Below are 13058 nucleotides of genomic sequence, written 5' to 3' on the forward strand. Positions count from 1 at the left end.
CTTATAAAGGCCGGGCCGGCTGCCAAATTATTGGAATAAACGCCGGGGCTACTATTGGAAGATATACGGTATATAAACTAACAGATTGCAACAAGTAAAAGTGATTTTCTGTACTACAAAGCAATCCTTCCCGTCTTCTCTAACTTTTTAACTCTATTCATAAAGTCTAAACTTCAAACTACTTCCTGGAAACCCTTTTAAATCAGCAAGGTTGCCATGGTTACGAGGCTGTGCACATTACTGACTTGACTTTGTCCACACAGAAAAAAAAAACAGAAAACAAAGGAGCAACAGTGGCAGCACAGAGAAGGGACAGCGGAGGGTGGTACCAGAAGGAGACGGAGAGGAAGAGATATCTCAGGGGAGAGGAGGACATTTAGCTAAGCCGGCCAACAAGCGCTCGTTCAAAAGTAAACAAACGCTCCGGCTTTAGCAGGGATTAGCATGGCTGCTGATGGAGAGTGACTCGAGTGGTCGAGTGGCGACACGTATGTTGAAACCTTTGCATGACCATACGACGTTTTCAATAAGCCTATTAAGAGGCAAGTATGGAAACCCATACAGAGGCGCTGGAAGTCAACTTTCCATCACAAGTCATTCTAATCTCCTTAGAGGCAGAAAAGGAGAATTTAAAGAAAGGTTAGTCAAAAGATAGAAATGAGGAAAAATGAAGGATTTAGACTAAAAGGAGACCACAGAGGATAGCTGGAGAGAACAAGTAAAACAGCCCAAACTTCAAAGCATTAATGATGATCAGACAATGTACTTGAAAATCAAAGTTAATGACCACTAACATCAACACAGAGCTCACAGACCCACAGTCCTCAAAAACAAAAGCAGTGTCTCAAACGGCCGCCTTCGTCGGCTGATTGGATTAAACGATCAGATTCGGTTATTGGTGATTTGGGGGGGGGCGTTTGAGACACACACATGAACAGGTAATAAAGCCAAATGAACCATGAAGACTGCGTAGTAGGGTTATGGGCTGGCTTAATGTTTAATGCTGATGAAAGAGCACATGAAGCGTATGGCTGGTTAAGCATGAGTGAGAGTGTGTGTGTTTGGGAAAAGGTTGAGTTTGAGGGGCGGGGCTTCACGAATTTGACTTCTGACTCAGTAGAATTTAATTTAAATATGGGTTTGGTCAAATAGAACTGATTTTGTCCGGTTTACTGATGTAAAATAAGCTAATATGAAACTTTCGTTACAAAAAGTTAAACATTCTTCCGTGAAAAGCTAACAGAAAGTAGCTTTTTTCCAAGAAAAACAAAAAATATCGATTTCAAAAATAATTTTTTTTCATAAATTTGATTACATACATTATTTTCTAAATACAGGGACTAATTCAACAAATAGATTTTCCTTAAACCTACATTTTTGGTAATCCGCCTATTCTGACAAGGAGAAAAGCAGCCTTTCAAATCGGCTTTGAGTCAAAATGCAACAAATTACTTAAAGTGTTGCATAACGGCGCAAAACTATTTTTCTCCAAAAAGATTCTGCCAATTGCGCGAACACATCACTAAAAAGCAGAGTTGCGCTGATATCCAAACTTACACATCTCACTCCCAACTTTTGACGTTTCAGGTTTCCCCAACTCGTCATTTTTTTGGAGTCCACATCTTAAGGGTTAGGGACCCCTGATTAGCATCTTGAATGAGGAATTGGGGACACTAAAAAAGTCAAAAAGTGACTCGTAGGAGAGGGAAAAGGCGTTATCCAAACACTTTACTACTGTGAAGTTTTGAAAATCTGCTTTTTTTCCTTCAGAATTTGCTGAAATTGCGTTAACGGTTGAACAGTTATGGAAAGAACGTTGACACTGGAGCTAAAGCTTCAGTGTTGAAATAAAAAATGAGCTGCAGCAAAAATAAACGAGTTTAGCAAGAATGATCGATGCTCAAATTTGTATTAGGAAGGATAAAATAAGTGCATATCCAGGGAACCAAAAAAGAAAAAAAGGTTACAGTTTTATGCTCTTCTAAGAAAACTGTTGTGTTCATGTGTTTCCTCCTATTGTAAATGTAATAGAAAAGAACATTTTTGGTCTATGTTGCCTTTTCATCTGGAGGGCCTCCGTATAACCATCAAGGCTAATCTGTAATCTACTGGAGGTTTGACCTAAATTCCCCAGAGAGCCTGATTTTTATGTTCAGGAGGGATCTCCCCTCCAAAGAGGGCTGTGGGCCTCCATTAGCCAGCTGGCAGCGCTGTGGAGAATACCAGCCAAGGTCTGGGATTCAGTCAGTGAGACAGCTGTGGGACGGCTCCATTCACAAACCACAGCGAGTGTGTTCCTGGTTTTATGTGCGCGTCAGCGAGGAAGCACAGCCTCGCTTTCAGAGACGACCTAGCGTTTGTGCCAATGACTGGATGTGGGTGGAACCGTCCTTGTATTTAGAAACCAGATATTTATGTATTTTTTAAACTAGGTGAATTTCTTGTACCTGTCCTTGCCGTTCTGGATACCCTGGCCGAGCGTGGCTCTGTCAGTCAGCGGAGAGTTCCGACTGCGACTGGTACCAGTGGAAAGGATGCTATTCTGTAGTGAGACAAAACCAAAAAAAGCAAGTTACCAATAACAGAAGTACGATGTCTTCTCGTCTATTGCAGGGGTTATGTTCTTAAAAAACCTACAATAGGTGAAATTGTGGTTTTAAGGCTGTAAAACCTCAAGTGACATACTTTTTCAGACAGACATGAACATTTATTAAACTCTCAAAGTTCACAGGAAAATAATCTCTGTATTATAGAATAAAAAAAAACTAAAGAGTAGATTTGAAAAACTGAACAGATTCTGAATAGGAGACAAATCACTGAGATGATTGATTGACAAGTCCTACAGCCAATAAGGAAGTAGGACACAATGCATTACAAAACAAAACAAAACAAACATGCAAAATTGCACTGAAAAATATCAGGAAGACTGCAAAAATGTGAACTGGGTACATAGCAAAAGAACACTAATGATATTTGTTATGATTTATGTTATTTTAGAAACACATTTTTATAGAAATTCACATTAAATTAAATAAAAATTGAATTCAGTTGCTAACTAGTTATAGTATTTCACAATAAAGCCACCAAACTAAAAGCTTTTTTTTTCCAGACACCACACTGTGTACTCTCTTTGTCCTGATTGGCTGTTGACCTTGTCAATCAATCTCCTCTGTGTTCATTTTTCTATGTTTATATAAATCTTCGATTGCAACCAGACCTCTGTTTTCATTCTAGAAAACTGGGCTAATCTTTCTATGAAAGTTTGAGCTTTGAGAATTAAAAAAAGGGAAAGAAGAGTAAAAATGTTAATGTCTGAGTGAGGAGTGTATAAAGTGTTTAGTGAGGAGTTTTACAGCCATAAAACATCTATAACCTCACTTTGTGGATTATTTACAGATAATTTTTAGAAGGATAAACAAAATCTTGTGAGAGTTGAACTTTTAAGGTTAAAATTGCTGCCTGCACTGAGGTAGCTGCAGGTTAGGGGTTAACCTAACAAGCGTCACAACTATAAGATCAATGATTGTTCAGCTCTTTACACCACTTTCATGTCAGGGTTTTACTCTAAATCATTTACACAGTTCCTAAAAGGAAAAAAAAACTAATTACCTTCTCAGTAAAAGATGATCACAAGTTAAAAAATCCCTTTTTAAAAACACTTATTTTCTTTTTTTACTATAATAATTGTCTTATTGACTAGAAGTTTTTCTTATAAAAAGACATTTTTAAAAATGTTGCTTATGTAAGAAGAAAATCTCTCATGTTAAGAATTTTTGATCTATTTCTGATTATGTCTTATTAATATACACTAACTGATGCGCACACAGTAAGATAGTGCATGTCAAAGCTTACAGTGGAAGGCGTGGTGCTCTTCTTGCGGTCTGAGGAGACCAGAGGGCTGGCCGGCACCTTGGTCGTGGAGCTGCCTGATAAACTTTTCTTCCCAGAATCCTCTGCTGCAGGTCGGCTATCCCCAGGACCTCCTCTCTTGGAATAGGAGGACCCTTAAAACAGACGTAAAGAGAAAAAAAACTCCATCTACATCTTTATCCATTAAGTTTTCATTCTTCCTGCAATTTTGTTAGTCAAATATTTTTAAATTTGTTCATTGAAATTGAAAATGTTCTTATTTTGTGCAACAAATCTCAGTTTCTTCTCCTCTCCTTCACACCAGTTTCTCCATCTCACCCTGCTCAGTGGGTCTGCGGCTCTGAGGCTTCTGGTTAGAAGACACGCTGCGTTGTACCTTGGAGAAAATAAAACATTGTCGTGAGTTAGGGTGACAAAATATGTTTAAAAAAATGGTGCAGCTATCAAGCACTTGGTGTGTGACAGTGTCAAAGGCGATTCATTTAGGCTGGAAGTCGTTTGGTCCGACGATACCTTGTGAGACGGAGAGGACGCGTTGATGGTGCTTACATCACTTCCTGGCCGTGGTTTGATGCAACCTTCTTCAAGCTGCAAACAGAGCAGAATGTCAATACATGTGCAATAAAAAAGAGAGAGTGCTGTGGGCATAATAAACAGAGAAGTCTAAAAATAAAAATGTTTTGAGAAAATAAAAGTGTTTCCAGCTCAAACACAAACGGTCTGTGATGCTGGTATTACAGAGGAAAGCCTTCACTAAAACAGACAACAGAACTGTGTTTACATCCGTCTTTAGCACAAAGGAAGGCACCTCAGAGTTCTTGTAGTCCAGAAGCAGGTACGTGGCCATCACCTCGTTGTACTTCTGATTCACAAGCGAGTCTTTGATCTCCTCTTGAGAATATCCCATTGTAAGCATAATGTCTGCACAAAGCAAAGGTTTAGATTTGACTTGAGAAATCACAGATATTTGTGGGAAATAGTCTTTTTTTATGTTAAGCTGCACACCTGTCCTTCTGGGGTCTTTATAATCTGGCTGAGGTTCAATGTAGGGCTTGAGTTCCTCCTCCTCATAGCCCACATTCATCCATCGGTCCCTCATAATCTGCTGCTGGGGAGGAAAACAAAAACAGGCGGGACGATACAAGTGGTCAGAGAAATAAAAACAGAAAAAAAATGTATTCACAACATAAGAAGTGATCAGGTCGTACCAAAGACTGAGGATTTGGATGGGGGGGGGTAGTTAAACTGAGCTGCTCCTCCAGGAAATGGGTCAAATGTGAACAAACTTCACACACGGAGCAGTATGACGGCTAATGGGAACGACTTACTTATGGGAGAGACTTCATACAAAGACATCTTTGATGGAGAAAAACTTCATAAACAGGAAGAACGCGTGAAAATGAAAATATTAAATTAGGCAGCTCTATAGGCTGCTTCAAAACACTAAAACTGTAACAAATATGTATCAAAAAAGAGGATTTAAACTGCGATAAATGGTTATCTTAAATGTCAACACATGCTAAACAATCTTATGACAGCTTGACGTATTTAACAAAGTAAATTAAGTCCTTTGTGCATTTGACCAATCGGATGGACCTTTCATGCACTTGCCTCCTAAGTAGACGTGGATCATTAAGTTCTGTTGAATTTATTTAAATAAAACCGATGCAGCAAAATGGAAATGATGAATTAGTTATTTTGCTACAAGTCATGTTGTCATTACATGTTTGATCACTAATATCGCACGTTTTTCAAATAATCTAAATTAAATGAAGTGAAAATTAAAAGACCCTCTCAGATAAAAATGATGTATTTAACATGTTCTTGTGGCTTTTTGCTCATTATTGAGGACATTTATAAAGAAAATTCAGCTTAAAAAGGCATTTCTGAGGATTTCTTTATCGGGAGCAGCTGAAAAAATGAAACAATTTCATATATAGTCATCCAACCGTTTGAATTTACTGGCAACAGATTTAGCCGCTAATAAAATCCAAGCTAGCACGCATTTACGAACTCTTTTAAAAGCACTTTGCACTTCAGCAACAAAGTCACATGCAGCTGGTGAAACAAGTCTGCAGCGCTTCACGTGCAGCACATCTTTAGTTAATGGCTCAGTATAAGGTGAACTAGGAGGTCATGTAGAGGGAATATACTTGAGGGTAAAGTCATAATATAAGATATGATTTCATATTTTTGGTACATTTTTTCCAAACGTATTGAAACGTATCCCTTGCTTGAATATTAAGTTGATCTCACTTGCAGGACACGTAAAACCATAAAAATAAGTTGTTCTGTGGTTGGAACGACGGATAAAGTGAACAAGAACAGCTGGGGGTCAACTACTCTCATTACTTTTGTGCTAGGATTTGTGTGTGCCGGTGTATGACGACTCATTGTGGGATATACCTCCAGGCTGCCTCGTTTGGAAGGGTTCAGGATCAGAAATTTCTTTAGCAGGTTCTCGCAGTCGGTGGACATGTAGAAAGGAATCCTGTATTTGCCGCGCAGCACTCGCTCTCGCAGCTCCTGCAGAGAGAGAGAACCAGCAGATTAGGAATGACTGAACTGAAGACGAATTCTGCTTTCTCAAATTCCGGCTGATTTAAAACAAAGAGGAGCAGCTTTTCATATCAACTTTGCAACATATTAGCAACATAAAGAATAAAAGCTGCTTTTCTCCGCTTCAAAATTCGCTGGAAATACAGTTAACGGTTGAAGAGTTACGGTAGTTGAAAGAACTATGAAGCTAAAGCTTCGTTGTTGAGGGTTAAACAAAAGCAGAGGGAAAACTAAAGGATGTTACAGACTTTGTAGTGATTTAATGTTGATTATTTCACCTGTCAGACACTGAAATTAAGTTATGGCAGCACTCATTATGCCCATAATCAATCAGCTTAAACATAATGCAATTCTAGCTCCTTATTGGAGCATCAGTTTAATATATTTAAGAAAAAAAACAAAACAATTTCATTGATACAATCTGCCAAAACCGGAGTGAAATGAGAAAGCAAAGCTTTTTAACTGAAACAAACCATAAATATATCAGATCTAAAGCCAAACCGCAAGTTTTTTGTTAACATTTACACCTAAAAACATGATATTTTAGGCTTTAATGTGTATGAAAATGACTGTATTTACAAGAATGAGTCATTTCTGGAGTTAAATGAAAGCACATTTTGTATTTGTCAAATAAATAAATAAAGCAGCAGGTAACTTCTTTAATTTAAATTGATTCTTTTGTGAACAAACTTGCTCATTTCTTCAATCTGGAGCTAAATTTCTGCAGGATTAGAAACCACACTGACAAACTACTACCAACACCCACTTATCACCGACACCAATCTGTCCGCCGCCGATGAATCCACAGAAATCTCCTCCCACTAACCTTAAGGTTTTGTCCATCAAAGGGCAGCGAGCCGCTGACCAGCGTGTAGAGGATCACTCCCAGGCTCCAGACGTCCACCTCGGGCCCGTCGTACTTCTTGCCCTGGAAGAGCTCCGGGGCAGCGTACGGTGGAGAGCCACAGAAAGTGTCCAGCTTGTTCCCCAGAGTAAACTCGTTACTGAAACCAAAGTCTGCGATCTTGATGTTCATGTCCGCGTCTAGCAGCAGGTTCTCTGCCTGAAGACACAAATTCATGAGGCAAAAACAGAAGAAATTAAGAGAATTTCAGTTTGGACAAGACAAAAAAAACATTCTTTTAATACAAAAACGCCCACGGATTTCTCTGTCTAGTAATTATCTGGTTTCACTTTCATCCTTTTACTTTGCCCATAAGGTTAAAAAAAATAGCTGCATCTCATCAAAGACAAAAACATTTTCATTTATTTTTGACAAAACTAATTAAAAGAGCCCTTTTAGTGAAATGATCTGACCCCCAAAAGGCAGCGTATCATGAGCCGAGAGAGCTTCCACAACTTGCACCCATGTCTGCGTCTTTAAGCCTGAAGTGAGCGGGGAGGCTTGGGTTGCCTAGCAACAGGTGTACTCTCCTTTTTGCTTCTCTGAATGCTTCATAGCGTCTGTGTTTGAGTCAGCTGGCACATTAAATACAGGACTTGCATCAGCTCTGACATCTGGTCCGACAAGCAGAAGACCCACTCTGATGAAAATTGTATTTTTTAGGGGTGTGGGGAAAAAACTCAAACTCTGTGCTACCTTGCTGCCAGGATGATAAAAAAATAATAATAATAAAAACATGGATTGCCATGCTTCCTAGCGGGCTCAGATAAGAATGAGTGAAGCCGTGCAGCATTTTTAGTCTTTTTAGCACATTGTTGTGACATTATTCTGAAACTGATGTTTAATGGTTAAGAAAATTAAGCCTAAAAATGCATTTTTGAGAGTTTCTTTATTCAAATGCAACGGGCTGGATCAAAACTGTACGGCTGGATAGCTTTTATTGCCCTTTTTGTTGAATCAGGAGAGCATGTAAACACAGAGCTCTCAGTAACAGGAAGGGGAAAGGGGCGGGGTTGCTCCGTGTGAATGGTACCGCCCACAGTTCAGAAGCAGAGTTTAGCTGCTCTGCAGAAAATATGTCACACTAGTTTTTGATTTTGGCTAAAAATGGCATAATCGTGATTAAATGAGCTCTGAAAACGCTTTGAAAATAGCTCAAAAGATGTGGGTCTTTGAGAATACATTTACATTTTAATAGTAGATACATAAAACAGCTGTAATTCTGCTCTTCAGAGCAGACAAAAGCAAACAGAAACTGTGCTTTACCAGACAACATGGGTTCAGCTTGTGCTGGATTTAACAATAAACCCCACAGATCAGGAGTAATTAGGATAATGTGAGGCATTGTGAGCATTACAATAATGGTCTTTTTTAAAGCTAAAATTGTTTTTTTTAATGCACCGTACATGTTTTATTAAACCAAAAAAGAAATGTGTAATTTCTTTCAAAAGTAGCAGAAATGCTCTTTACTGTAAAACGCCGTTTAGATAAGTATTTTAAGAGGGGAAACAAAAACCTAATAGTTGATGAGGATAAAGCTCAGCGCTGGCAGGTTCCTGTGAGGTTCCTGTAAACAGTAATCATGATAATGTCCACAGGTCTGCCTTCTGCCAAGATAAGAGGATTTACAACCCGGCATAATATAATGAACCAAAATGACCTGAAAGCTCGAGTCTGTGTGTGTTTGAGTTTTAGAAGAGTAAAAATGTCTTCAATTCACAATCATTTAAGGAGCAGATGGATAAAAAAGGGAGGATCCTATTAAAGTATGCGTGTTAAAGCTGAAGAGTTTAGGGAAAGCCATTATATCATTGTGTTTAACTTGTTTGTGGGGGTGGCCCATAATCTCAAAAGACTTCAATCAAATACAGATTAATGCGAAGGGACATTGGATATTGAATATGCTTCATGTGTCTGGACTCACCTTAAGGTCTCGGTGGACTATACACTTCTGGTGGCAATACTGCACAGCTGACACGATCTGAGGAGAGAGAGTAAGTTAGAGGACGACAAAGGTGTCAAAAATATATTAAAACTTCATCAAAGACTACATACATTTAATTTTATTAATTTTTATGAATATTATTTCTGATTTAAAGACAATAATAATCGTTTTTTGTGTGTTTTTAACATGTTTTTGTAGCATTCTTCTCACAATAAAAGACCTATATAAAAGAATCTACTATTAAAACTGTTTCTTAGTATTTCTTAATTCAAATCACGTTAGATCAGAAAACCGGATGCTTGAAAATTCTAGAAATAATGATGTAGCTACTAAAACGGGCGTGGCCTAAGTCTCCTCCCCCTGAGCGTACAACACTCGTGCTGTAGCGACTTGTGAGTCCGTCTCAACACTGTACGACTGGATTGATCCAATGTTGTTCATTGTTATTTTTTTGCCGCTAATGCTAGCTTGAGGCTATAAGCTCAAACAGAGATCCCAGCGACGGGAAGGGGGGCGGGGTTGTTCTGTGCCAACAGTCCTGCCCACAACCCAGAATTGTATTTCTAAACCTGTGGATAAAATATTTCTTAAAAAACAACAAAGGCTTTTTGATTTTTGCTTAAAAACTTCATAATATTAACTAAAAGATCACTTTAAAATAAAATAAAAATATTTAGTTGGAGTGGGACTTTGAGTATTTTACATATATATATATATATATATATGATAAAATAAGGTAAACCTGAATCTGTTTATTAAATGTGTTCATTTGTTAATGTATTACACAACTATCTGGACTCAGTATTGACAGATACTCAAAATCAGATGACCCAGAATCAGATCGAGCCCCAAAAACACCAAGTTTAATGGCCTATGGTAAACTATTCCATCCCTACAGCAAATAAACATGCTCTGACCTATTTTCTAGGCGACATACCTGTCTGAATTTGGCACGAGCTTCTTTTTCCTTCATTCTTCCGTGGGCCACCAGGTAATCAAAGACCTCTCCTGAGAGCGCAGAGGAAAATAGAGAGGAAGATTTACTGTTGTGAGCTGATATTTATTTTTCCCAAAGCCAGAATCAGGTCAAAAGGACATTAAAGCGGCTCTGAAAGAACGAGCTGGCTTGACACAATAAACTGTTCGCCTGTTATTCATCCCGGATGTTGTGTTGAAGGGTAAATTAATACGTCACCCCGTCACAATAATGACTCAGGCTGGAAGAAAACAACCTGTACCTTTTAGGGGTTTTTTTTTTCTCTTTTGGGGTGGTTGGAGGAATCACATTAGGATGTAGTAGTGAGGACAATGACTTCACAGGGACATGTACTTACCTCCACTAGCATACTCCATTACCAGGTACAGAGTCTTGTCCGTCTCTATCACCTCAAAAAGCTTGACTGCAGGCAGAAAATGAAGAAAAATGTATGAGGAAAAATATGACAAAACAATTTAGCTTTGCAGTTTCCAAGAAGATTATTATATTTCAGGGTCACTTACCTATATTGGGATGATTCAACAATTTCATGATTCTCACCTCCCGAAAGAGCTGCAGTAAAAACATATTTTTTTTTAAATTATTATTATTATTATTATAAACACTGAAGTGCAAAGCGACGACGTGTGGCAGGGTTTAAAGCTTTCTACCTTGCAGATCTATTTAGTTTGAATCTTTACCAAACAGGAAGGAATAAACAGTACAAACCTTCAGTTCATGTTTTAGACCTTAGCAGAGACAAAAGCACAAGTATAAAATAAATTCTGGTGTGGGTTCGGTTTCAGAGTATGGATGAATATTCAGTGTGTGCGTTGAGTGAGCCGCCGCTCGCGGACGGATGGTTTGCGTGTAAGTGGACAGACCCCACCCTGCCACGATCAAAGGAAGTAATTGCAGCTTGTTTCCTGTAATTAAAACTCTCTCCGAAAAAACTGGACCACTTCAGAGAGGAATAGAGATGAAGACACGGGGTAGGAAGAGTGACTTCTGAGAAAAAGGGAGATGGAGTGAATTATGCACTCTAAAGTTTTTTTTGGGGACCCACCTTTTGCAAACTGGAAGAGTTGAGCTGCGTCTTATCTATGATCTTTACGGCCACCTACAAAACAACAAAGAACAGGTTTTGTGGTGGTTGAAGCGTGTTCATTAATTGCATTGTTCTTCGTCACACCTACACAAATAAATACAGGCGGCCATCTTTTTTAATCACACACAACAGGAACAGCCCTTGCAGCAGTCAGTCAGTCATAAAGACACAATCGCAGCTGCGACATGAGAAATGCTGCAAACTGAAGCCTTAATGAGGTCTAAAGTTCAGAAATCGGTGAAAGATTTAATACAAATGATGAAACAAAACAGGAACTAGAAAAAAAGGAGGATGTAGGGGGAGGGGTTTGAAATAGGAGCCTGTGATAAAAGGAATGAAACAGAAGAGGAAAAGAAGCAGCATGGCAAACAAAGAATCCTCTTATCGCAGGAACACAAAACAGGGAGGTTTACTTCTTTCTGATTTGTCTCATCTCACTTCTTTCCCTCCTCTTTCTGCTCGTCTGACTCTTCCTGCCCTCTGACTCTCCCCTTGTTTTCCTTGTGTGTGCAAACCGGTCAAATGGAGTGTTTATCAGGGTGTCAGGCACAGAGTGGTCACACATTTACAGAGCCCGCCCACAGCGCGCTGTCACATGTAGAATCGACACTTGACTTGGCATCCGACGTGGCCCGGCGCAGGCTCACGAGAGCAATGTTCCTTTTTAGGGCCAGACGGATCCACGTGTTACATCACATCTGAAAATTCACAGTAAGCTGGAAACATCAACGCGTCTCTAGTCAGGCTGACAATGGGGCTCTAATCTCCTGCATTAGAGACTCACACAATCGCCAAAGCCACACAAGAACACAAAAATCTCAGCAAATCCTCAGCAACCATGAAACCAGATTAACAAGTTATAACTACCAGTACTTTTATGTTTATGCTTGAATAAATTAGGGACGATGGCTGTAACTCTACTGTTGTTGAAGACTCTGATGAAAAAGGTATTTTTGGTGCTTTAACATGTTCTTGTGGCATTTAAAAAAAAAAATAGTAGACCACTGGGAATCCTTTTACAATAGATCAAAAGATGATCAGAGTAAGTCTTTAAAACAAAAAACCTCACTGTGCCCTGTCACGCTCCAAATAGGAAGTACCCACTGGTTCCAAGAAGCCAAAATCACATAGACTTCTACTGAGAAATAAACAGCTATTACTCAGTCAAAATGTTTGTCAGAATAACCATTCTTGTTCTTCTACATTTCTTTCTAACATGTTCTTGCTAATCCTCATTTTTGTTCCCTTGTAGTTCAAGTTATTCAAGTTATAATCAGATCCCTCAATAAAAGTGTGTGGTGCCTGCCAACCCCTATGTCAAACATTCAAAATGGGTGACAGATTTTGTTTAGTCTGCTTTCAAGTTGTAGGAGTGTGGACTTCCAACAGGTTCACTCCTGATTGGCGATAGTGGTTGCTATGGAAACGTCAACTCGGACCAATCACTACTTTACCGACAATTTCTCTTTCAAACTCAACAACGTCCATCATCACAAAAAACGCAGGAGCTCAATGCAAGTATTTTTCTTTATAGATGACGTCATACCCATTCAGTCCAGTTCTTATATACAGTCAATCTGTACATCCAACCCCCTTATGTCCTCTCTTACTTGTTGCCTACTTCCTGGAGGAAAACTCATTGTCCCACAAAGCTCCATGATTCTCTAGCTGTTTGTTTTTTTTTTTTTTTTTTTTT

The 13058-nt window shown here is 38.9% G+C and overlaps 1 protein-coding gene across 1 annotated transcript in view; it reads right to left on the minus strand.

Moving 5' to 3' along the window:
- mark2b (MAP/microtubule affinity-regulating kinase 2b) overlaps positions 1-13058 on the minus strand; it is a gene marked incomplete in the record, with an annotated part of 43145 nt that overhangs the window by 12665 nt on the left and 17422 nt on the right. Inside the window, 13 exon segments of the mRNA XM_024288165.2 lie at positions 2448-2542; positions 3853-4004; positions 4189-4246; positions 4384-4458; positions 4679-4791; positions 4876-4975; positions 6277-6396; positions 7256-7492; positions 9258-9314; positions 10216-10286; positions 10613-10678; positions 10779-10827; positions 11321-11374. Of these exon segments, the coding sequence (XP_024143933.1) occupies positions 2448-2542; positions 3853-4004; positions 4189-4246; positions 4384-4458; positions 4679-4791; positions 4876-4975; positions 6277-6396; positions 7256-7492; positions 9258-9314; positions 10216-10286; positions 10613-10678; positions 10779-10827; positions 11321-11374 (1247 nt within the window).

The sequence above is a fragment of the Oryzias melastigma genome, linkage group LG18 (assembly GCF_002922805.2).
Source record: "Oryzias melastigma strain HK-1 linkage group LG18, ASM292280v2, whole genome shotgun sequence".
NCBI classification, from domain to species: Eukaryota; Metazoa; Chordata; class Actinopteri; order Beloniformes; family Adrianichthyidae; genus Oryzias; species Oryzias melastigma.